At 43.1% G+C, this 22,493-nt stretch overlaps 1 protein-coding gene across 1 annotated transcript in view; it reads left to right on the forward strand.

The window, feature by feature from the left end:
* Nucleotides 1-2,920: 2,920 nt before the first annotated feature.
* Nucleotides 2,921-22,493, forward strand: part of LOC306971976 (synaptic vesicular amine transporter-like) — a gene marked incomplete at both ends in the record, with an annotated part of 20,415 nt that continues 842 nt past the window's right edge. Inside the window, 14 exons of the mRNA XM_079568419.1 lie at nt 2,921-3,044; nt 7,646-7,943; nt 8,276-8,334; nt 10,104-10,187; nt 11,998-12,090; nt 12,180-12,269; nt 13,219-13,262; nt 14,724-14,784; nt 15,884-15,979; nt 16,137-16,215; nt 16,537-16,588; nt 16,764-16,827; nt 18,687-18,806; nt 18,953-19,086. Of these exons, the coding sequence (XP_079424545.1) occupies nt 2,921-3,044; nt 7,646-7,943; nt 8,276-8,334; nt 10,104-10,187; nt 11,998-12,090; nt 12,180-12,269; nt 13,219-13,262; nt 14,724-14,784; nt 15,884-15,979; nt 16,137-16,215; nt 16,537-16,588; nt 16,764-16,827; nt 18,687-18,806; nt 18,953-19,086 (1,398 nt within the window). The remainder of the gene's footprint in view (nt 3,045-7,645; nt 7,944-8,275; nt 8,335-10,103; nt 10,188-11,997; nt 12,091-12,179; nt 12,270-13,218; nt 13,263-14,723; nt 14,785-15,883; nt 15,980-16,136; nt 16,216-16,536; nt 16,589-16,763; nt 16,828-18,686; nt 18,807-18,952; nt 19,087-22,493) is intronic.

The raw sequence follows: 22,493 nt of genomic DNA on the forward strand, positions 1-22,493 counted from the left end.
TATAAGCAAATAAAAAGGGGGACTATATTGTGAGGCGTAATGATACGAGGAGCAAAACGTCCGCGCAGTAACTCCTAAAGACTTCCCCCGCTCACTTCCGTCAATAACCTTTAGGAGTTACTGCGCGGACGTTTTGCTCCTCGTATCATTACGCCTCACAATATAGTCCCCCTTTTTATTTGCTTATAAAATCGACATGCTACATTTCTGGGTAAATATACTTCGCATGAAAACACTTCACGTAACTTTATTTAAATAGGGAACACGTGGAAGAGCTTGGTAGCTTCTATCGTGAGCTTTTTCGGAGCTATGTGACATGTGGGAGAGGCTGCGTATGTGTGAGCGCACGGACAAAGACCAGACGGGGATATATTAACTTGGCTAAAGTGAGCTAAGAACATATCTTAGTATGTAAAAACGGTGGCCTATTCCTTTAAGATGAAGTGCGCCTCGCCTCGATTCCAGACGAGACCAGGCGGTGGCGTCAGAGGGCGGAGAAAGGCGCCTCTAATCAAGGCAGACCCATCTCAGCCCCGAGAACAGGGAGGAGCCTCAGGTCACGCAGCGTCTCGCGTTTGTTAGAAAGAGTTTGGGAATAAAACTATTTTAAAAGTTTGTGAACACATTTCTGCTTCTCCCACACACCAGACAGACCCATCACTACAGCTGAAATAACAGACTCTCCTCTTACAGTTTAGGATTAGAATAATAAACTTATGCTTATTTAAATGTAGGCCATATGTTGAACACACGGCACTTTCTGTGAAATATGAAGCATTTCTGCAGATTTAAGTAGATCTTGGTGATGAGAAAAAAGGAGGCAGGAGCTGCGGAGCGTCAGGGCAACACGTCTCTGATCTAAACACAAATCATCCAATCATCTGTCAGTCCTCTGTCGGCGCACGTGTTTACGGCACTTCATTTCCCACAATCCCTTTGGCCTTTGTAGTTCAGGCAGCCGAGCGAGGCGGAGAAAAGCAACTTCGCTCGCCGACCCAAGGCGCTCCAGCCGCCTCGGTCTCACGAGAATACGGGCACCGTCGCACAGGTGACGTCAGAGCGATTCTGACCCGGCCTGCACCGCTCGCCTGCAGCCGCCTCGCTCATCTTAAACACACCTATTAACGCCAGGCTCACACCAAGCGGCAAAAAAACGCTTTCCGTCGCTCAGCTTGCTCTACTTCCTTCGCCAGCCCCCCCTTGTGCAGGAGCGCGTGGAGGTGGGTTTGAGATGCAGCTTTTGCGCATGAGCCAATTACGCACAGGTGTCTGTCAGCGCTTGTTCTGTGGTTGGTGGAGCCGCCGCCGGAAATGGCTCTGTATTTGCATAGCGTTGACGGTAGGTGTGTTTGAGATGAGCCAGACGGACGCAGTTTTGACAGCCGACTGCAGACGCTCGGTGCCGGTTAGATTTCTGTCCGACTTGCTGGGGCACGGGCACGGAAAGATCGTAGGTGTGTTTAAGATGCCGTTGCGGCTCGCCTGGATGGTCGGCGAGAGTAGCCGGCGCAACAGGGGCGGAGAAAAAAAGTCTGAATTCAATCCGACCGCTCCACATGCAGAGAACAACGAGAGTGGCCTCAGATCACGCAGCGTCTCGCTCAGATATCGCGTTCATTTAAAGTTTATCCTAAATAAAAGTCATTCACCTCCTGCTCTGTTTCCTTTACTCCAGTGACATCATTCTTCATCAGAGGAAACTTTCCCATTCGTTTGTTTGTTCAGGTTTGTGAGATAAAACACGTCCTTTTAAATCATTAGTTTGTTCTGAAAAGCATCAAACATGAGCTCTATTTTAGGGGCGATGCAGAACTTTAATAGTTTCAGTCATAGTTTATTTGTTCAGATCTACAGAGGAGAGAGGAGGGGGCGAGGAGCACGTTTCTGATCACACAGACTCGTATCCAATCACCTGAGCGTGAGGACAGGTGGGTGTTTTCCCATCATGCACTGGGCCGTGGAGCCGCTGCAGTTGCCTCTGGAGAGATGCAGCGGCTGATCAAGTCGGCTGCTCTCGTTGGGTCTCACGATCTTTCCGTGCCCCACGTGCCCGTGACATCAGAGCCCGTCTGGAGCAAGGTGGACAGAAATCTAACCGGCACCGAGCGTCTGCAGTCGGCTGTCAAAACTGCGTCCGTCTGGCTCATCTCAAACACACCTTTTCTCCGCCTCGCTCGACTGCCTGAACTACAAAAGCCAAAGGGATTGTGGGAAATGAAGTGCCGTAAACACGTGTGCTGACGGAGGACTGACAGATGATTGGATATGAGTTGTGTTTGGATCAGAAACGTTTTGCCCTGACGCTCCGCGGCTCCTGCCTCCTTTTTTCTCATCACAGATCTACTTAAATCTGCAGAAATGCTTCATATTTGACAGAAAGTGCCAGTGTGTTCAACATATGGCCTACATTTAAATAAGCATAAGTTTATTATTCTAATCCTACACTGTAAGAGGAGAGTCTGTTATTGTAGCTGTAGTGATGGGTCTGTCTTGTGTGTGGGAGAAGCAGAAATGTGTTCACAAACTTTTACAATAGTTTTATTCCCAAACTCTTTCTAACAAACGCGAGATCTGAGGCTCCTCCTGTTCTCGGGGCTGAGATGTGTCTGACTTAATTAGAGGCGCCTTTCTCCGCCCTCTGACGCCACCGCCTGGTCTCGTCTGGAATCGAGGCGAGGCGCACTTCATCTTAAACACACTTATTCTCTCCATTGGCTTGTGTTCCTGTGGGAGGGCATCTGACCCACAGGTGTCTCCTCCCCCTGGTCCCTCCCCCTGGCCCCTCCCCCTGGTCCCTCCCCCTGGTCCCTCTCTGCTCCTGCCTCAGTCTGCTCCTGAGCGTCACCACAGAGCCTCCAAACATGGACTAAAACCTGGACTAGAACCATCTCTGTGGTTGTTCCTGGCCGTTCCCGTGGCGATGGTGCTGGAGTGGCTGTACGGCTTTCGGCGGTGGCTCAGGGAGGAGCACCGGTCCCGGAAACTCATCCTCTTCATCGTCTTCGTGGCCCTGCTGCTGGACACCATGCTCATGACCGTCGTGGGTGAGTGAGGAGATCCAGACACTCCTCGGGCCGGGCACCGGTACATCTCACTGACCAACAGCACTCATAACTAGTTTACTCAAAAAATCTTTCACTAATATGTCACAAAGCAAATATTAGACAGAATGGTGTGGATAATATAACATAACAGGCGGGTAAATGCAATCAAATATATACACAAGAAAGAACAGGGAGTGATCATTTAACCCCTTAACTCCCACCTGAACCGAGCACATTTTCTCCAGTTTGGCTTTACCCCAATCCAAAAGCTTCTGGAAAAAAGCTGTGAAAATAGCAACAAAACTGAGACGAAAACAATGATGGAAATGTGACAAAAAAGTGAGAAAACATTGACAAAAAAGTGATGAAAAATTTATGAAAAAGTGGCAAAAATGTCACAAAATTGTCACAAGAAATTGACAAAAAATTGACGAAAAAATGACAAAAAAAATGACCAAAATGTAACAAAAAAATGACAAAAATTTGATTAAAAAATGATGATTTTTTTTTTTTAAATGTGACAAAAAATGATAAACAAAAATTACAAAAATGTGACAAAAAAATGTGACAAAAAAATGACAAAAATTTGATTAAAAAATGATGATTTTTTTTTTAAATGTGACAAAAAATGATTAAAAAAAATTACAAAAATGTGAAAAAAAAATGTGACAAAAAAGTTGCAAAAATGAGTTGAACACCCAACAAAAAAATGATGGACAAAAGATCTGATGACGTGAGGAAAAAGATCCTCTCGGTTCAGGCGGGAGTTAAGAGGTTAAGCCACATGTGTCAAGGTCAAGGCCCAGATGATTTAACGAGGACCTTTAAGGAGCATGAATTCCTGAGCAGGTCAAGAAGAAAGTCTCGAGCCCTTTCCTGTGCGGAGTTACGGATTTTTAAAGGGGCGGTATTCTGCAAAATGGACTTTTTCCAGCTTTCCATCATGTTATTCTGTCACTCCCTCATTAAAAACATGGCTGAAGTGTTGCCTTGGCACATTCACGTATCTCTGAGTAATCTGTAAAAACTCTGATGGCGGCCATTTTAGGGATAGCTTTGCCTGAGTCCTCCTAGGAACGCCCCCACCTCCTGGAGACGCCTCCGAGCTTTCGTCACCAGCCGAGTAACCGACCACTGCTCCTCAGCAGAACCCCCTCCCCACTGATGCCACAGACAGCGTGTGGAGGGGGCGTGTCTAAAGGCTCAGAGGTTCTTAAAGAGACAGAGGCCTATTTCAAGACATTCACTACAGCCATTTTGAGAGAGACATTTTATACAAGGCAGTTATTCTAATTTACTGCATTTACAGACCAACAGAAGGTTTGCTCATCATTGTAGTGAGATATAGACTGGTGCTATGGGACTGAAAAAAGCAGAATACCCCCTCTTTAAAAAGATGGAACTATTTACACAAGGCAGAACAGGGAAGGATCATTCAAACAGATGAAACTATAGACATAAGGCAGAACACACAGAGCCTGAGGCGCTTCGAGAGAGCTCCTCATTCTGTTGATTTAAAACAATGACAAAAGAGAACAAGTTCTCTCACATCCAATCATCCAATTTTTTCACTTTTTTTTGTCCCTTTTTGGCTTGTTTTTTAAATGGTGCTTTTGTTCGCAGCCTATAGAGCGGTGCGACGCCTCATTTGAAAGCTAAGACCTCGGAGTTTCTGAAAATATGCGTAAAACACGACTTACAGGCCAAATCCTGCAAGCAAAGATCTACAAAACTCATCGAAATGGATCTTTTTCCTCATGTCATCACATTTTTTTCCATCTTTTTTTGGGCGGGGTATTCAACTCATTTTGTAACTTTTTTGTCAAATTTTTGTCAAATTTTTGTCAATTTTTTGGTCATTTTTTTAATCATTTTTTGTCAAATTTTTGTCAATTTTTTTTTCATTTTTTTGTAATTTTTTGTCAAATTTTTGTCATTTTTTGTCATTTATTTGTCATTTTTTTGTTATTTTTTGTCATTTTTTGTCATTTTTAATCATTTTTTGTTATTTTTTGTTATTTTTTGTTATTTTTTGTTATTTTTCTGTCATTTTTTGTACCTTTTTTGTTTGTTTTTTAATTTGTGCTTTTGTTCGCAGCCTATAGAGCGGTGCGATGCCTCATTTGAAAGCTAAGACCTTGGAGTTTCTGAAAATATGCGTAAAACACGACTTACAGGCGGTGGTTAAAGGCGTTTAAAAGTTATTTCTACTGTCAAATATCGAAGTACGAAAAATATGGTCCAAAAAAGAGGAGGAGAGGATGGACCACACGGTGATGCAGGAAAAAGTGAGAAAACTTTGACAAAAAGTGACAAAAAATTTACAAGAAATTTACAAAAAAATGACAAAAATGGACAAAAATGTGACAAAAAAGTGAGAAAAAAGTTGACGAAAAAATGGACGAAAAAGTGATAAAAATTTGACAAAAAAGTCAAAGAATTTCACGACAAAGTGACAAAAATGGACAAAAATTTTACAAAAAATTGAGGAAAAAATGGACGAAAAAGTGATAAGAATTTGACCAAAAAAAATGCGAAAAAATTGACGAAAAAGTGACAAAAAAGTCACGAAAACTTGACAAAAATGAGCTGACTGTGATGAAAAAAATCTGATGACGTGAGGAAAAAGATCAATTCAGTTTTGTAGGTCTTTCAAATGAGGCGTTACACTGGCCTACAGGATTTGGGTAAAGCTGAACTGGAGAAAATGCTCTCGGTTCAGGCTGGAGTTAAGAGGTTAATAAATAGAATTTATGCACAGAAAAAGTATTTTGGGGGTACATTTTGTCCCTCAGCGCCCCCTAACTAAAACATCTTCCCACGGCTCTGCGAGTGGAAGAAGAAATCCCGTTTGAAGTTTGGACACAGCTCCATGTGGAAGAAGGAGCTTTGGTCAGATGAGACAAACGTTATGTATGGAGCAAACCTGACACTGCTCATGGTCCTGAGTGCACCATCCCCAGTGTCAAATATACGGGGGGGAGCATCATGCTGTGGGGCTGCTTTTCCTCAGCGGGGACTGGGGAGACTGTAAGAATAGTTGGGAAGATGGATGGAGCCAAATACAGAGACATTTTGGAGGAAAACCTGCTGGAGTCAGAAAGAGAACTGAGGCTGGGGCGGAGATTCACCTTCAGCAGGACAATGACCCTAAACACAAAGATAAATCTACAATGGAATGGTTCAATAAAGACATATTAATGTGTTAGAATGGCCCAGTCAAAGTCCTGACCTAAATCCTATTGAAAATCTGTGGAAAGACCTGAAAACTGCTGTTCACAAACGCTCTCCTTCTAATGTGACAGAGCTGGAGTTGTTTTGTAAAGTAATGAATGGGCTAAAATGTCAGTCTCTACATGTGCTAATAGTCAAACCCCAAAAGACTTTCTGCTGTTATTGCAGTAAAAGGGGGTTCCACAAAGTATTCATTCATCTGTATGAAAACTTATGCACACCCCACGTTTTCTATTTTTTTGAAAAATAACAGAATCATTTTTCTTTCACTTCACAGTTGTCGGTTACTTGTGTGTGAACGTTCAGTAAAAAATTCAAAATAAAATCTGTATGTTTATAGTTGTAAACATGACAAAATGTGCAAAAGTTCAAGGTGTATTCGTACTTTCGAGAGGCTCTGTATCTACATTTTCATTTCTCTGCTTATCCCAATGTTTCCAAACCTTCAGGGCTGAAAGTGTAGTTAAAGAGGAGGTTTTCTGCTTTTTTCAGTCCCATAGCAGCAGTCTATATCACACTACAATGATGACAAACCTTCTGCTGGTCTGTAAATGCAGTAAATTAGAATAACTGCCTTGTATAAAATGTCTCTCTCAAAATGGCTGTAGTGAATGTCTTGAAATAGGCCTCTGTCTCTTTAAGAACCTCTGAACTCCCGCCTGAACAGAGAGCGTTTTCTCCAGTTCAGCTTTACCCAAATCCGGTAGGCCAGTGCAACTCTTCATTTGAAAGCTAAGACCTACAAAACTAAATTGATCTTTTTCCTCACGTCATCAGATTTTTTTTCATCACTTCATCTCATTTTTGTCAAATTTTCGTGACTTTTTGTGCGTTTTTCGTCAAATTTCTCTCACTTTTTTGTCAATTTTTGCCATTTTTTTGTACATTTATTGTAAATTTTTTGGCACTTTTTTCACATTTTCATCCTTGTTTTCGTCTTTGTCATTTTTCGTCATTGTTTGTATCAAATTTTTGTCATTTTTTGTCACATTTTTGTCATTTTTTCATCAATTTCTTGTCAATTTCATGTGACATTTTTGTCACATTTCCATCATTGTTTTCGTCTCAGTTTTGTTGCTATTTTCTCACCTTTTTTCCAGGGGCTTTTGGATTGGGGTAAAGCCAAACTGGAGAAAATGTGCTCGGTTCAGGTGGGAGTTAAGGGGTTAAGAACCTCTGGCAAACCTATCCCTAAAATGGCCGCCATCAGAGTTTTTACAGATTACTCAGAAACACGTGAATGTGCCAAGGCAACACTTCAGCCATGTTTTTAATGAGGGAGTGACAGAATAACATGATGGAAAGCTTGAAAAAGTCCATTTTGCAGAATACCCCCCCTTTAAAATGTTGTGTTTGTCTCCTCTCAGTCCCCATCGTCCCCGACTTACTGTATCAGCTCGACATGGCCGAGGCGGCGCCGCAGAACAGCAGCGTGTCTCTGTATAACAGCTCCGTGAATACGTCGGCCTCCTCCCCGGTCTCCACGGTGACGAGGCCCGGTCCCACGGCGAGACCCGGGAACTCGTCGAGCCCCGGGAACTCGTCGGACTGTCCTCCGTACGAGTCCAGCCTGGTCAACGAGAACCTGAAGGTCGGGTTGCTCTTCGCCTCCAAGTCCATGGTGCAGCTGCTCATCAACACCGCCATCGGACCCTTGACTAACAGGTGAGACCACGCCCACTGACCACGCCCACTGACCGACAGGTGAGACCACGCCCACTGACCGACAGGTGAGACCACGCCCCCTGGAATGAATGATTAATGCAATGTAAAGCGTCTTTGAGTGTCCAGAAAAGCGCTACATAAAACCGATTTATCATTATTATTAGTAGTAATATTTGTGAATGGATAAGCGTGGGAAAGACCCAGCCATGTTGGAGTCACTTCCTGGATAAATCTACGGTGTGCGTTTCTGTACAAGCTAACTCCGAGCCTGGATGAGTGCGGTGTTGGGAGGGCATCCGGAGTAATGTTCTCATGTGGTTTGTGTGTTTCAGAATCGGGTACCAGATCCCCATGTTCGCCGGCTTCTGCATCATGTTCCTGTCCACCATCAGTCAGTGCCTCCTCTCCATGAAGAGAACTACTCTGAACTTGTTTATTATTTATTATAGGCTAAACCTGTTTAGCTGCAGGTCTAGCTCCTCGTTAGCCCCCGTTTAGGTCCTGGATTAGACTGTCTTTAGCCCCTCTTAAACCCCACTTTAGCCCGGTTTAGCTGCAGGTTTAGCCCCTGGTTTAGCCCGTCTTAAACACCACTTTAGCCCTGGTTTAGCTGCAGGTTTAGCCCCTGGTTTAGCCCGTCTTAAACACCACTTTAGCCCTGGTTTAGCTGCAGGTTTAGCCCCTCTTAAACCTCTCTTTAGCCCGGGTTTAGCTGCAGGTTTAGCTCCTCGTTAGCCCCCGTTTAGGTCCTGGATTAGACTGTCTTTAGCCCGTCTTAAACCCCTCTTTAGCCCGGGTTTAACTGCAGGTTTAGCCCCTGGTTTAGCCCTTCTTAAACCCCACTTTAGCCCTGGTTTAGCTGCAGGTTTAGCTCCTCGTTAGCCCCCGTTTAGGTCCTGGATTAGACTGTCTTTAGCCCGTCTTAAACCCCTCTTTAGCCCGGGTTTAGCTGCAGCTTTAGCCCCTGGTTTAGCCCTTCTTAAACCCCACTTTAGCCCTGGTTTAGCTGCAGGTTTAGCTCCTCGTTAGCCCCCGTTTAGGTCCTGGATTAGACTGTCTTTAGCCCCTCTTAAACCCCTCTTTAGCCCTGGTTTAGCTGCAGCTTTAGCCCTTCTTAAACCCCTCTTTAGCCCTGGTTTAGCTGCAGCTTTAGCCCTTCTTAAACCCCTCTTTAGCCCTGGTATAGCTGCAGGTTTAGCCCTTCTTAAACCCCTCTTTAGCCCTGGTATAGCTGCAGGTTTAGCCCCTCTTAAACTCCTCTTTAGCCCTGGTATAGCTGCAGGTTTAGCCCCTCTTAAACCCCTCTTTAGCCCTGGTTTAGCCCCTCTTAAACCCCTCTTTAGCCCTGGTTTAGCCCCTCTTAAACCCCTCTTTAGCCCTGGTTTAGCCCCTGGTTTAGCCCTTCTTAAACCCTTCTTTAGCCCTGGTTTAGCTGCAGGTTTAGCCCTTCTTAAACCCCTCTTTAGCCCTGGTATAGCTGCAGGTTTAGCCCCTCTTAAACTCCTCTTTAGCCCTGGTATAGCTGCAGGTTTAGCCCCTCTTAAACCCCTCTTTAGCCCTGGTTTAGCCCCTCTTAAACCCCTCTTTAGCCCTGGTTTAGCCCCTCTTAAACCCCTCTTTAGCCCTGGTTTAGCCCCTGGTTTAGCCCTTCTTAAACCCTTCTTTAGCCCTGGTATAGCTGCAGGTTTAGCCCTTCTTAAACCCCTCTTTAGCCCTGGTATAGCTGCAGGTTTAGCCCCTCTTAAACTCCTCTTTAGCCCTGGTATAGCTGCAGGTTTAGCCCCTCTTAAACCCCTCTTTAGCCCTGGTTTAGCCCCTCTTAAACCCCTCTTTAGCCCTGGTTTAGCCCCTCTTAAACCCCTCTTTAGCCCTGGTTTAGCCCCTGGTTTAGCCCTTCTTAAACCCTTCTTTAGCCCTGGTTTAGCTGCAGGTTTAGCCCCTCTTAAACCCCTCTTTAGCCTTGGTTTAGCCCGTCTTTATCATCAACTGCATTCATCAAAAACGTAGAAACTTTGCATTTGATTTTTCTTCATTCAGTTCTTTGGTTTTCAATGAAATAACTCCACTATTGTATCACATTTTAAAGAGAACTCGTCACTTAAAGATGATGTTGTTTCACTTGGATGATGAGGTGAAGGTGAAGTGTGTTCTTCTCTGCAGTGTTCGCCTTCTCCTCCAGCTACGCTCTGCTGTTCGTGGCTCGGTCTCTGCAGGGCGTCGGCTCCTCCTGCTCCTCCGTCGCAGGTAACCGCCCTCCCTCTGCTCCTCACTTTCACTCTTTAACCTCTTAACTCCCGCCTGAACCGAGAGGATCTTTTCCCTCATGCCATCAGATTTTTTTTCCCATCATTTTTTTGTTGGGTATTCAACTCATTTTTGTAACTTTTTTGTCATTTTTTAGTCAATTTTTTGTCATTTTTTGTCACATTTTTGTATTTTTTTTGTCACATTTTTGTCAATTTTTTGTCATTTTTTAGTCAAATTTTTGTTATTTTTTCGTCACATTTTTATCAATTTTTGTCACATTTTTGTCACATTTTTGTCACATTTTTTCGTTATTTTTTGTATCAATTTTTAATCCAATTTTTGTCATTTTTAGTCAATTTTTTGTCATTTTTTTGTCACATTTTTGTCACATTTTTGTCATTTTTTAGTCAAATTTTTGTTATTTTTTCGTTATTTTCTGTATCAATTTTTAATCCAATTTTTGTCATTTTTTGTCACATTTTTGTCATTTTTTTGTCACATTTTTGTCATTTTTTAGTCAATTTTTTGTTATTATTTCGTCACATTTTTGTCAATTTTTGTCACATTTTTGTCAATTTTTGTCACATTTTTGTCATTTTTTTGTCAAATTTTTGTTATTTTTTCGTCACATTTTTGTCAATTTTTGTCACATTTTTGTCATTTTTTCGTTATTTTCTGTATCAATTTTTAATCCAATTTTTGTCATTTTTTGTCAAATTTTTGTCAAATTTTTGTCATTTTTTAGTCAAATTTTTGTTATTTTTTCGTCACATTTTTGTCAATTTTTGTCACATTTTTGTCACTTTTTTGTCACATTTTTGTCACATTTTTGTCATTTTTTTGTTATTTTCTGTATCAATTTTTAATCCAATTTTTGTCATTTTTTGTCACATTTTTGTCATTTTTTTGTCACATTTTTGTCATTTTTTTGTCACATTTTTGTTATTATTTCGTCACATTTTTGTCAATTTTTGTCACATTTTTGTCACATTTTTGTCATTTTTTTGTCACATTTTTGTCATTTTTTCATCAATTTCTTGTCAATTTCATGTGACATTTTTGTTATATTTCCATCCTTGTTTTCGTCTCAGTTTTGTTGCTATTTTCTCACCTTTTTTCCAGAAGCTTTTGGATTGGGGTAAAGCCAAACTGGAGAAAATGTGCTTGGTTCAGGTGGGAGTTTCTTTATTTCTTTATTTAAGGATCCCCATTAGTCTTTACCAACGCAAAGACTACTCTTCCTGGGGTCCATTCTCATTCAAAAGACCTTATACAGTCAAAGGGTAATTTATACAACACACATCGACAATACAGATTTCCTCATTCAAATAATTGAGGTAAGAGAAAAACAAAACAAGGTGTATTACAATACCCAAAGCAACTTTAAGTCAGGTTATTTATTTGTATTTGACTGATTACATGTTTCTTTAGATTTATTTTAAAAGAGAGATGATTTTTTAGTCTCTTAATTTCCAGTTAGTTAAGGGGTTAAGGAGAGTCAAGACTCAGCCCAAACTCTCTCTGTACCAGGTTTATCCTCTGAGATTCATCCAGGACGTGACTCCAACATGTCTGGTCTTTCCCACTGACATGTTTGGTATCCACGTGTAGCACGAACGGCTGTAATCCAAATATGGTCATTTCCTTTGTGGGAAACAGCAGCGGCTAAAGACGGGAGGAATAAACACAGGGCGCACGTGCAGTCAAGAGGTTCAATATTGTTTTCAAAGACTATAAGGTCTTTTGTGTCTGCTCTGGAGTAAACGTTGTCGCCCCCTGCTGGTGAGTCACGGTGCTGTGTTTGCAGGGTTGGGGATGCTGGCCAGCGTTTACACGGACGACGAGGAGCGCAGTCACGCCATCGGCATCGCAATCGGCGGCCCGGCCATGGGCTGGTTCCGTCAGTAAACCTCCTTCTCCTTCTCCTTCTCCTTCTCCTTCTCCTTCTCCTTCTTCTTCTCCCCCTTTAACCCTGCGCTCTCTGCTCAGTGGGGCCCCCTTTTGGCAGCCTGACGTACGAGTTCGTGGGTAAGACGGCGCCGTTCCTGATCCTGGCCTTCGTCGCGCTCTTCAACGGAGGTAACGGCTCTTTCAAAATCCACTAAGGCCTTCGATCAGAAACACAAACGATGGTTCAAAACACGTTCAGGTGCACGTTCCGTTCATGTGTCCTGTGTTTTACTCATCTTTCCCTCAAAAAGGTCATTTCACTTGATTCCGCTGCTGTTTCAAAGTTAGAGTTTGCCCAGTCCTTTCGCCAGGCACAAGATCTGGCCCTTAGAGTGTCCAGAAAAACGCTGTATGAAACCAACGCATTCGTATTATTCAACCTGAAAACACTGTGGAAGATTGCATTGGCGATATGGAATACATGGCGAATCTTCCTCCGGAGCCCAGACACTGGTGTGGGTTGGAGCTTAAAGAGGGGGTATTCTGCTTTTTTCAATCACACAGCACCAGTCTATATCACACTACAATGATGACCAAACCTTCTGTTGGTCTGTAAATGCAGTAAATTAGAAAAACTGCCTTGTATAAAATGTCTCTCTCAAAATGGCTGTAGTGAATGTCTTGAAATCGGCCTCTGTCTCTTTAAGAACCTCTGAGCCTTTAGACACGCCCCCTCCACACGCTGTCTGTGGCATCAGTGGGGAGGGGGTTCTGCTGAGGAGCAGTGGTCGGTTACTCGGCTGGTGACGAAAGCTCGGAGGCGTCTCCAGGAGGTGGGGGCGTTCCTAGGAGGACTCAGGCAAACCTATCCCTAAAATGGCCGCCATCAGAGTTTTTACAGATTACTCAGAAATACGTGAATGTGCCAAGGCAACACTTCAGGCAGAGATTTGTTCTTACCTGAGCTTCCACGAGTTCATGTGTACCTGTCTGGTCTTCACGCGTGTCCTCAGTCACGTAAACACAGACAGCGTTAGCATTTAGCCTCCTCTCCTCTATAGCTCCCAGCTCCACTTTGTGCTGACAGTTTCCTGGTCCCTCTGACTCCTTCACTGACGTGTTCCTCTTGTTCCTCCAGCCCTGCAGATGTTTGTCCTGCAGCCGACCCGAGTGGAGCCCGAGGTGAGTCTCCATCAGTATTCAAACAGGACGTGTGTTGTGTGTGAGGGGTGTGGGCAGGTGAGGGGTGTGAGAAGGTGAGGGGTGTGGGAAGGTGAGGGGTGTGTGAAGGTGAGGGGTGTGGGAAGGTGAGGGGTGTGGGAAGGTGAGGGGTGTGTGAAGGTGAGGGGTGTGAGAAGGTGAGGGGAGTGGGAAGGTGAGGGGAGTGAGAAGGTGAGGGGTGTGGGAAGGTGAGGGGAGTGAGAAGGTGAGGGGTGTGGGAAGGTGAGGGGTGTGTGAAGGTGAGGGGAGTGAGAAGGTGAGGGGTGTGGGAAGGTGAGGGGTGTGAGAAGGTGAGGGGAGTGGGAAGGTGAGGGGAGTGAGAAGGTGAGGGGTGTGGGAAGGTGAGGGGAGTGAGAAGGTGAGGGGAGTGAGAAGGTGAGGGGTGTGGGAAGGTGAGGGGTGTGTGAAGGTGAGGGGAGTGAGAAGGTGAGGGGTGTGGGAAGGTGAGGGGTGTGGGAAGGTGAGGGGTGTGTGAAGGTGAGGGGTGTGGGAAGGTGAGGGGTGTGTGAAGGTGAGGGGTGTGGGAAGGTGAGGGGTGTGGGAAGGTGAGGGGTGTGGGAAGGTGAGGGGTGTGTGAAGGTGAGGGGTGTGGGAAGGTGAGGGGTGTGTGAAGGTGAGGGGTGTGTGAAGGTGAGGGGTGAGGGCAGGTGAGGGGTGTGGGAAGGTGAGGGGTGTGGGAAGGTGAGGGGTGTGTGAAGGTGAGGGGTGTGGGAAGGTGAGGAGTGTGTGAAGGTGAGGGGTGTGTGAAGGTGAGGGGTGAGGGCAGGTGAGGGGTGTGGGAAGGTGAGGGGTGTGTGAAGGTGAGGGGTGTGGGAAGGTGAGGGGTGTGGGAAGGTGAGGGGTGTGGGAAGGTGAGGGGTGTGGGAAGGTGAGGGGTGAGGGAAGGTGAGGGGTGTGGGAAGGTGAGGGGTGTGGGAAGGTGAGGGGTGTGTGAAGGTGAGGAGTGTGTGAAGGTGAGGGGTGTGGGAAGGTGAGGGGTGTGTGAAGGTGAGGGGTGTGGGAAGATGAGGGGTGTGGGAAGGTGAGGGGTGTGTGAAGGTGAGGGGTGTGGGAAGGTGAGGGGTGAGGGAAGGTGAGGGGTGTGGGAAGGTGAGGGGTGAGGGAAGATGAGGGGTGTGGGAAGGTGAGGGGTGTGTGAAGGTGAGGGGTGTGTGAAGGTGAGGGGTGTGTGAAGGTGAGGGGTGAGGGAAGATGAGGGGTGTGGGAAGGTGAGGGGTGTGTGAAGGTGAGGGGTGTGGGAAGGTGAGGGGTGTGGGAAGGTGAGGGGTGTGTGAAGGTGAGGGGTGTGTGAAGGTGAGGGGTGTGGGAAGGTGAACAGTTAGTTCAAACAAATCATTTAAATTAGTTAAACAAGTTCCCGGGGCCTTAGATGAATCTACTCCACCGTTTTCCTCACGCTGCTTTATGGTGACTGTGTTTCAGAGTCAGAAAGGGACGTCTCTGTTCACGCTGATGAAGGACCCGTACATCATCATCGCTGCAGGTGAGGCCCTCCTTCCTCCTCCAGCCGGGTACCTCCTCCCCGGCCCCTCTGCCCCTGAAGGACGGGTCACATGTTTAATTATGCGTGTGTTTCTCTCATATCACGGACTGGCAGAACTTCTTACAAAACAATACTCAAAGTCTGGAGTTGAACAATTTTACAATATTCAAAATGACTGAGCAAAATCCTTTTTCACCTGTTTTTAACTACCTTTCAATCATGTATGTATCTTTTGTCACTACCGTTCTACTGTACCATTACATTACTTGAAACGTGACCTACTGTTAATGTACTGTGTGACTCCATTTTCCTGCCTTAGCACACGTGCGCTAGTAGCTTTGCCGTGCACATAACTGATGTGCTCATGGTGGCAACAAAACACTAAAAAGGTTCATCTGGAAATCCCTACCACACAAACTGCCCCTAGCACAGCACTACTACGCATATCCGAGCACTTATTTCATATTTGAACACAATCTCGTACAGTATCAAATGGTATTTTTCTCGGTAACTGCGGTAACCATTGGACCAACGTCCGCCATCTTAGAAACACTAACTTGGTCTGGTACTCGTCTTAAACAAAATAAAGTTTACGAAACACTTCCTAACTAAACAAAACGTAATCTAAAAGGTGCAGGAGAGACTCTGCTAGGCAAGGCAAGGCAAGTTTATTTGTAGAGCACAATTCATACACGAGGCAATTCAAAGTGCTTCACAGTTGCATAAATATAAGAAAACAAATACAATCAATAAAAACATCAACATAGAATTAATCAATTACAGTAAGAGGCAAGAGTGCAGATAAGATTCTTTCAGTTATATGCATTTTTAAGTCTTGTTTAGATTCGCTCTGTCTTGAGAACTATTTTAACTATTTTTATTATTTTTTTGCTACTGTTCATGTGTGCGTTTTTCCAACCAGCTTACATTGCATGTCTCATAAAACAGTAAAACCTTAACATTGCATAAAGTAAACAATTATAAACAGTGTCTAAACTTAGTTAAATGAACTTAAAGAGTTTTTAATGGGGGGGGGGGCAACTATTTGAATCTAAAAAAGAAAACACCTAGTGCCACACGTGTCCTGTGTGTGTTTCAGGCGCCATCTGCTTCGGGAACATGGGCATCGCGATGATGGAGCCCACTCTGCCCCTCTGGATGATGGAGACCATGTGCGCCCAGGAATGGCAGCTCGGTATTTACTTTCCCCAAACGTCCCTGATCCGAGACGCAGCTTCCCACATGTTAATCGTTTCTAAATGTGACGGTTTCAGCCTAATGTTGCTCAGTTTCATTATAAGAGGAACTGCTTTTGTTTGAGTCTGATTTGAATCTGACTCTGTGGTCTCCAGGCGTGGTGTTCCTCCCGGCCTCCTTCTCGTACCTCGTCGGGGCCAACGTCTTCGGGACGCTGGCTCTCCGCTGGGGCAGGTCAGACTCCGCCTTTACTTTAGCGCGGGACACAGACCTCTGAGGCGCCACTGTGAACATGAAGCTTTAGATTTGGGGAAAACCCAATGGCCGCTTGTAGCAGAGTTTTGCTGTAGCACCTCCATACAGGGGCGGCCGAACAAGCTAGTTTCCCATTAAAAAGCATTGCACTTTAGACACGTTTTAAACAGCTGTAAATCCTGGTGCCTTTGTAAACGTTCTACAGCTAAATGTTGCTCCAACAGGACGACGGCTCCAGCCCTGGGCTTCACAGCTGGACAGAGGTTCTCCAGTGAGGTTAAAGCTCTCCGTGTGTTGCAGGTGGCTGTGTGCTCTGATCGGGATGGTCCTGGTGGGATTCAGCGTCATCTGTGTGAGTCACCGATATATTTGACTGGAAATGGGCCGGTCGTCAGGGGGAGATACTGTAAAGTCATTAGTTTAATTTGTTTTATTTATTTATCGAATGTGAAAATGAATGGTTAAATCTGACCTGACTCTTGTCCTGTAAATGAAGCCGTGAATCTAAAGCGCCTGTGGTTTTCCAGGTGCCTTTGGCCAGAGACATGTACGGCCTCATCCTGCCCAACCTCGCAGTGGGATTCGCCCTCGGTCAGTTCTTTCTTTCTCTTTTTATGACACAAGTATCAGTCAGAGGTGGCAGGACTGACTGTAGGGGGCGCTATGGCGGTGTCAGCAGTCTTCATGAGTCTGGATGTTCTGATTTGGTCGGGACAGTGCATGTTAAAGGTACATGATACCATGGTCTGGGTGAATACTGGACTCTGATTGGCTGGTGCATTATTTTGGTGTAACCGCACATGTAGTCCGGTAGTTAAATCACTGGGATGTCACTCCGCTGTGGCGTCGCCATAGCAACGCATGACACAGCTGAACCAGATAAAGGCGTCATTAGTGACTGACAGGAACGTATGAGATGGATTTAGTGTTTGCTAAATGTTTGTAGAGGAGAGTGAGCAGCTAGGTTAGCTACTGTTAATAACATATGAGCTTTACATTTCTATTGGAAACGGTTAAGGCTATTCATCATTTTCAGGCGTACATAAAATGATCCTGCATTGAAGCATATTTGTCTGGATTAGTAAAGTCAAACATAAAAGTTTGAGTTGGGGGGGCCCAGGTGTGAGCGACTCCACCGCAGCTGTTTCCATAAACAGGTGAGCTGGTTGAGCTAGCTAGCTTTAGCTTCAGGTTAAACCTTGTAAAAGGTAAATAACTCCTGCCCACGAGTGCCGCATATCGGTGTTTCCTTCCAGGGAAAAGTGTTTCCGGGTTAGTCCTGTTGTGTTGTGATTCTGTGCTGATGTTGTGTCGTTGATCCTCGTAATAGAGTTCGGGAAATTCCACAGTTACCATGGAGATCCGCCATCTTTGCAGCTGTTAGCATACATTTCCATTGACTAACATTAGCAAAAAACAGTTTATAAAGTGGAGAAATAGCCGTGGAACAGCTCCGTTCGCTGCCGAGTCACTGCTGGTAAAAACATCTAACTCACTGTGGTGTCCAAGTGTTTTAATGTGAACAATAACTCCAGTATTTTAACTTTTAAAATCTCCATTAGTTTACAATTGCTGCTCATCCCATAATGCTTAGCGATATGACGTCACATTCCCGAACTCTATAGCTGCGGAGAATGACTCGCTCTGAGACCAGCCTTCAGTGACCGGCTAATTACGTTTGTGGGACCCTGGTATAAGCGGATTAAACAACGAGGAGCCGCGTTAGACGTTATAATGCAGGAGGAACAACACTGTGTCGGGCATTAGAACCGTCTAACGCAGCTCTGAGGTGTTTAATCCTTACTTATGCAACCTGTGACCCAGTGGCTGTAGATGCTCAAACAGATCCGTGTGTGGATCAAAACAACTTCCTCCAGTCACTACTGATAACACGGAGACCATCGGCACAAAGACACAGAGAGGTTGTCATTGGTCATCTTGAAGCTCTGTCACTAGAACCCAAAAAAATCAAGTCTGTCCTGCTCGAGTCCTGACCAGAACCAGGAAACACGACCACATTAGTCCAGTGCTGAGAACAGACTCTCCATGGTCCATCTCTGACATGTTAGAGCCGTATGAACCATCTCAGGGAGGGGAGGGGCCTCCTGGTGGTTCCCAGAGTCAGGACTAAACACAGTGAGGCTGCTTTCAGTTTCATGCAGCAAAAGTTTGGTTTCTGGTAGGTTTTCACTGCTGATGGACCTGTTTCAATGGTTTACATTCCATCCAGAAACCCTCAAAGAACTGAAATAAAATGGATCCTGGAGCTTCAGGTATGGTGGACTCCTCGATGGTAGTTTATTAAATGTAATGACTGTTTCTCGTGTTTCAGGTATGGTGGACTCCTCGATGGTAGTTTATTAAATGTAATGACTGTTACTCGTGTTTCAGGTATGGTGGACTCCTCGATGGTAGTTTATTAAATGTAATGACAGTTCCTCGTGTTTCAGGTATGGTGGACTCCTCCATGATGCCCATCATGGGTTACCTGGTGGACCTGCGGCACGTGTCGGTTTACGGGAGCGTCTATGCCATCGGTGACGTGGCGTTCTGCCTGGCCTTTGCACTCGGTGAGAAAACTGCCTCTTGAAGTTCTGCAGCACTTTTTTTTTTTTCAGATTTCTGATGTTTGCAGAATCGGGAAAGTCCCCAGTATCCCTTCAGTGTGGCCCAGTTCTATGAAGCACCTTTGAAGTTCATTCTCTCTCTGTACCAGGTCCGTCCATCGGGGGCACCGTCGCTGAGACCCTCGGGTTCCCGTGGCTCATGCTCATCATCGGCCTCCTGGACGTGCTGTTCGCGCCGCTCTGTGTTTTCCTCAGGAATCCTCCGGGCAGCGAGGAGAAGATCGTAAGACTCAGCTTTTCCAGTTTTGTCACATTCTTTCATTTGTTTTTGCCTCATTCGGAAGCGAAGCGTGTAGTTTCTGAAAACACGGGTCAGATCTGTGTGAGTATCTTCACAGGGGTTTCAGGTATGGTTCTTCAGGATCTCACGACTGCCTGATTCATTAAGATCTGAACGGCTGAACGAGACTGAAGTAACTGCGATAACGATAGTGAACTTTTCAACAGGGTCATTTTGGTGTTTTCTTTTGTTGTGGTGATTTGGAATGTGTTCACATCATTGACCAGGACTAAAAAGAAGCTTTAGTGTTTTCATTCATATACTTGGCCAAAAAATCCACCAGGGTGTGGATTTAACTGTATTTAACCTCTTAACTCCCGCCTGAACTGAGAGCATTTTCTCCAGTTCAGCTTTACCCAAATCCTGTAGGCCAGTGTAACGCCTCATTTGAAAGCTAAGACCTACAAAACTCATCTAAATGGATCTTTTTCCTCACGTCATCAGATTTTTTTTCCATCATTTTTTTTTTGGTCATTTTTCCGTCAAGTTTTTGTCATTTTTTGTAAATGTTTTGTCACATTTTTTCACACTTTTGTCATTTTGTCGTCATTTTTTATGTCATTTTTATGTCATTTTTATGTCATTTTTTATGTCATTTTTAGTCAAATTTTTATCAAATTTTTGTAAATTTTCGTCAAGTTTTTGTGACATTTTTGTGACATTTTTGGCACTTTTTCATCATTTTTTCGTCAATTTTTGTCAATTTTTGGTGACATTTTTGTAATTTTTTGTCATTGTTTTGTCATTTTTTTGGCACTTTTTTGTCACTTTTTTGTCATTTTTTGGTCATTTTTTGGTCATTTTTTTGTGACATTTTTCTCACTTTTTGTCACATTTCCATCATTGTTTTCGTCTCAGTTCTGTCGCTATTTTCTCACCTTTTTTCCAGAAGCTTTTGGATTGGGGTAAAGCCAAACTGGAGAAAATGTGCTCGGTGCAGGTGGGAGTTAAGGGGTTAAATGTAATAATAACTGTCTGTCTTTAGAGAAGAAGATCTTTATTTAAATGGCGCCTTTCACAGACATATCACCGAGCGCTTTACATGAGACAATCGGACATTCACTCCATTGTTACTCCATCATTATTATTATTATCACAGCACCTCCTTCTTAACAAAGGTTTTTCACATTGACAAAACTTGTTCTTCGCTGAAAACGTTGCTCCTAAGAACAGTCAGGACGACTCTTCATTTACATACATTTAATCATGTATTCAGAAATTCCAGAATGTGAATATAATTAATAACTGTTTTCAATAGCAAATAAAGTACCAATGTGTAACGGCCAAAACTTCTGGAAGCCGCCATTCACAAATAAGATGAAATGAGCTGCATTAACGTTATTTGACAAAGACAAACGTTACTCGGTGTTTACTCGGCGTTCTGCAGGTGGAACGTCACGCCGCCGCATCGATTTACAGGACTGACCGAGACTAAACGATGCCAGTGCGGTGTCGAAAATGAAGGTTTAGGTACTACCGGTATCGGAAAAATAAAAGTATCGAAAGGAGGCACCGAAAAGAAATATAAAATCTTTATATTCAAGTTTTTATGCTGTTGGTTATGCAAATTTAATTTAAGAAAAAAAAAGTGAAAGACAGGTAAAAAAAAGAAAAGAAAAAAAAGGGCAAATAGTGGGAAAAATTTGGTTAAATTTGGGAAAAATATCAAAAAGGGAAATAACGTGGAAAAAAATGGAAGAAAAAAAATTGTGGGGTAAATTTGGGGGAAAAATAGAAAAAAGGGGAAAATTGGGAGAAAAAAAAACACAAAACAAAATGGGTAAAAACTTGAAGAAAAATTTAGGGGGGACATTTTTCTTTTAAATTGTTGGAATAAGAAACGTGGAAAGTTTTTTTCCGCCTGTTGCTAAAGGAAGTTTCATCTCAAACAACTAATACAAATGTAAAAGAAATTAAATGGAAGGAAAATAATACATTAACATTATTCATCATTTTTATGGTTCTATATGAAAAATAATTAAGTATCGGTACCGGAAAAAGTATCGTTAAAGTACCGGTATGAAAAAAAAGGTAACGGTACCCAGCCCTACCAAAGTCTGAAGAGAAGGAAACGCCTTTTCTTTTCCCTCTGCATCGCTGAGGAACCTTACGATTATGGACTGAGACCAGATCCAACTATATCCATATGAAGACGAGACGCTTATGTTTTCAGAAACTTCCTCTGTGATCCTGAAGCAGCTCAGGAAACGTGAGCCTCCACACGGGTCGAGTCAGGTCTGTGGTTCATCCTCCAGGCCTGTGGGAGGCGCTGTGACGCTAACACAGATGATAGAACCAGATGTAGAGGCGCATGTGCAGCAAACTTTAAATGTAAAGCAGGGTTAGGCGGGTTCAACAAAAAATGACAAAAAATTCAACAAAAATGTGACAAAAATTCAATAAAAATGTGACAAAAATTCAACAAAAATGTGACAAAAATTCAACAAAAAGTGACAAAAATTCAATAAAAATGTGACAAAAATTCAATAAAAATGTGACAAAAATTCAACAAAAAGTGACAAAAATTCAACAAAAAATGACAAAAATTCAACAAAAAGTGACAAAAATTCAATAAAAATGTGACAAAAATTCAACAAAAAATGACAAAAATTCAACAAAAAATGACAAAAATTCAATAAAAATGTGACAAAAATTCAACAAAAAATGACAAAAATTCAACAAAAATGTGACAAAAATTCAATAAAAATGTGACAAAAATTCAACAAAATTGTGACAAAAATTCAATAAAAATGTGACAAAAATTCAATAAAAATGTGACAAAAATTCAACAAAAAGTGACAAAAATTCAACAAAAAATGACAAAAATTCAACAAAAAGTGACAAAAATTCAATAAAAATGTGACAAAAATTCAACAAAAAGTGACAAAAATTCAACAAAAAATGACAAAAATTCAACAAAAAATGACAAAAATTCAATAAAAATGTGACAAAAATTCAACAAAAAATTACAAAAATTCAACAAAAATGTGACAAAAATTCAATAAAAATGTGACAAAAATTCAATCAAAATGTGACAAAAATTCAACAAAAAAATGACAAAAAATCAACAAAAAGTGACAAAAATTAAATAAAAAAAGTGACAAAAATTCAACAAAAAATCAACAAAAAATCAACAAAAAATCAACAAAAATTCAACAAAAAATGATAAAAAATCAACTAAAAATGACAAAAAGAAAGAAAGAAAAACATACAAAAGGTGACGCAACAACGCGAGGAAAAAGATCAGTTTTGTGGGTCTTAGCTTTTAAATGAGGTGCTACACAGGCCTATATAACAGCCAAAGACAGAATGCATGTGGTTCAGGCGGGTGGGAAGAGGTTCAGATTAAA

The sequence above is a fragment of the Gobius niger genome (assembly GCF_951799975.1).
Source record: "Gobius niger genome assembly, chromosome: 12".
Classification (NCBI taxonomy): domain Eukaryota; kingdom Metazoa; phylum Chordata; class Actinopteri; order Gobiiformes; family Gobiidae; genus Gobius; species Gobius niger.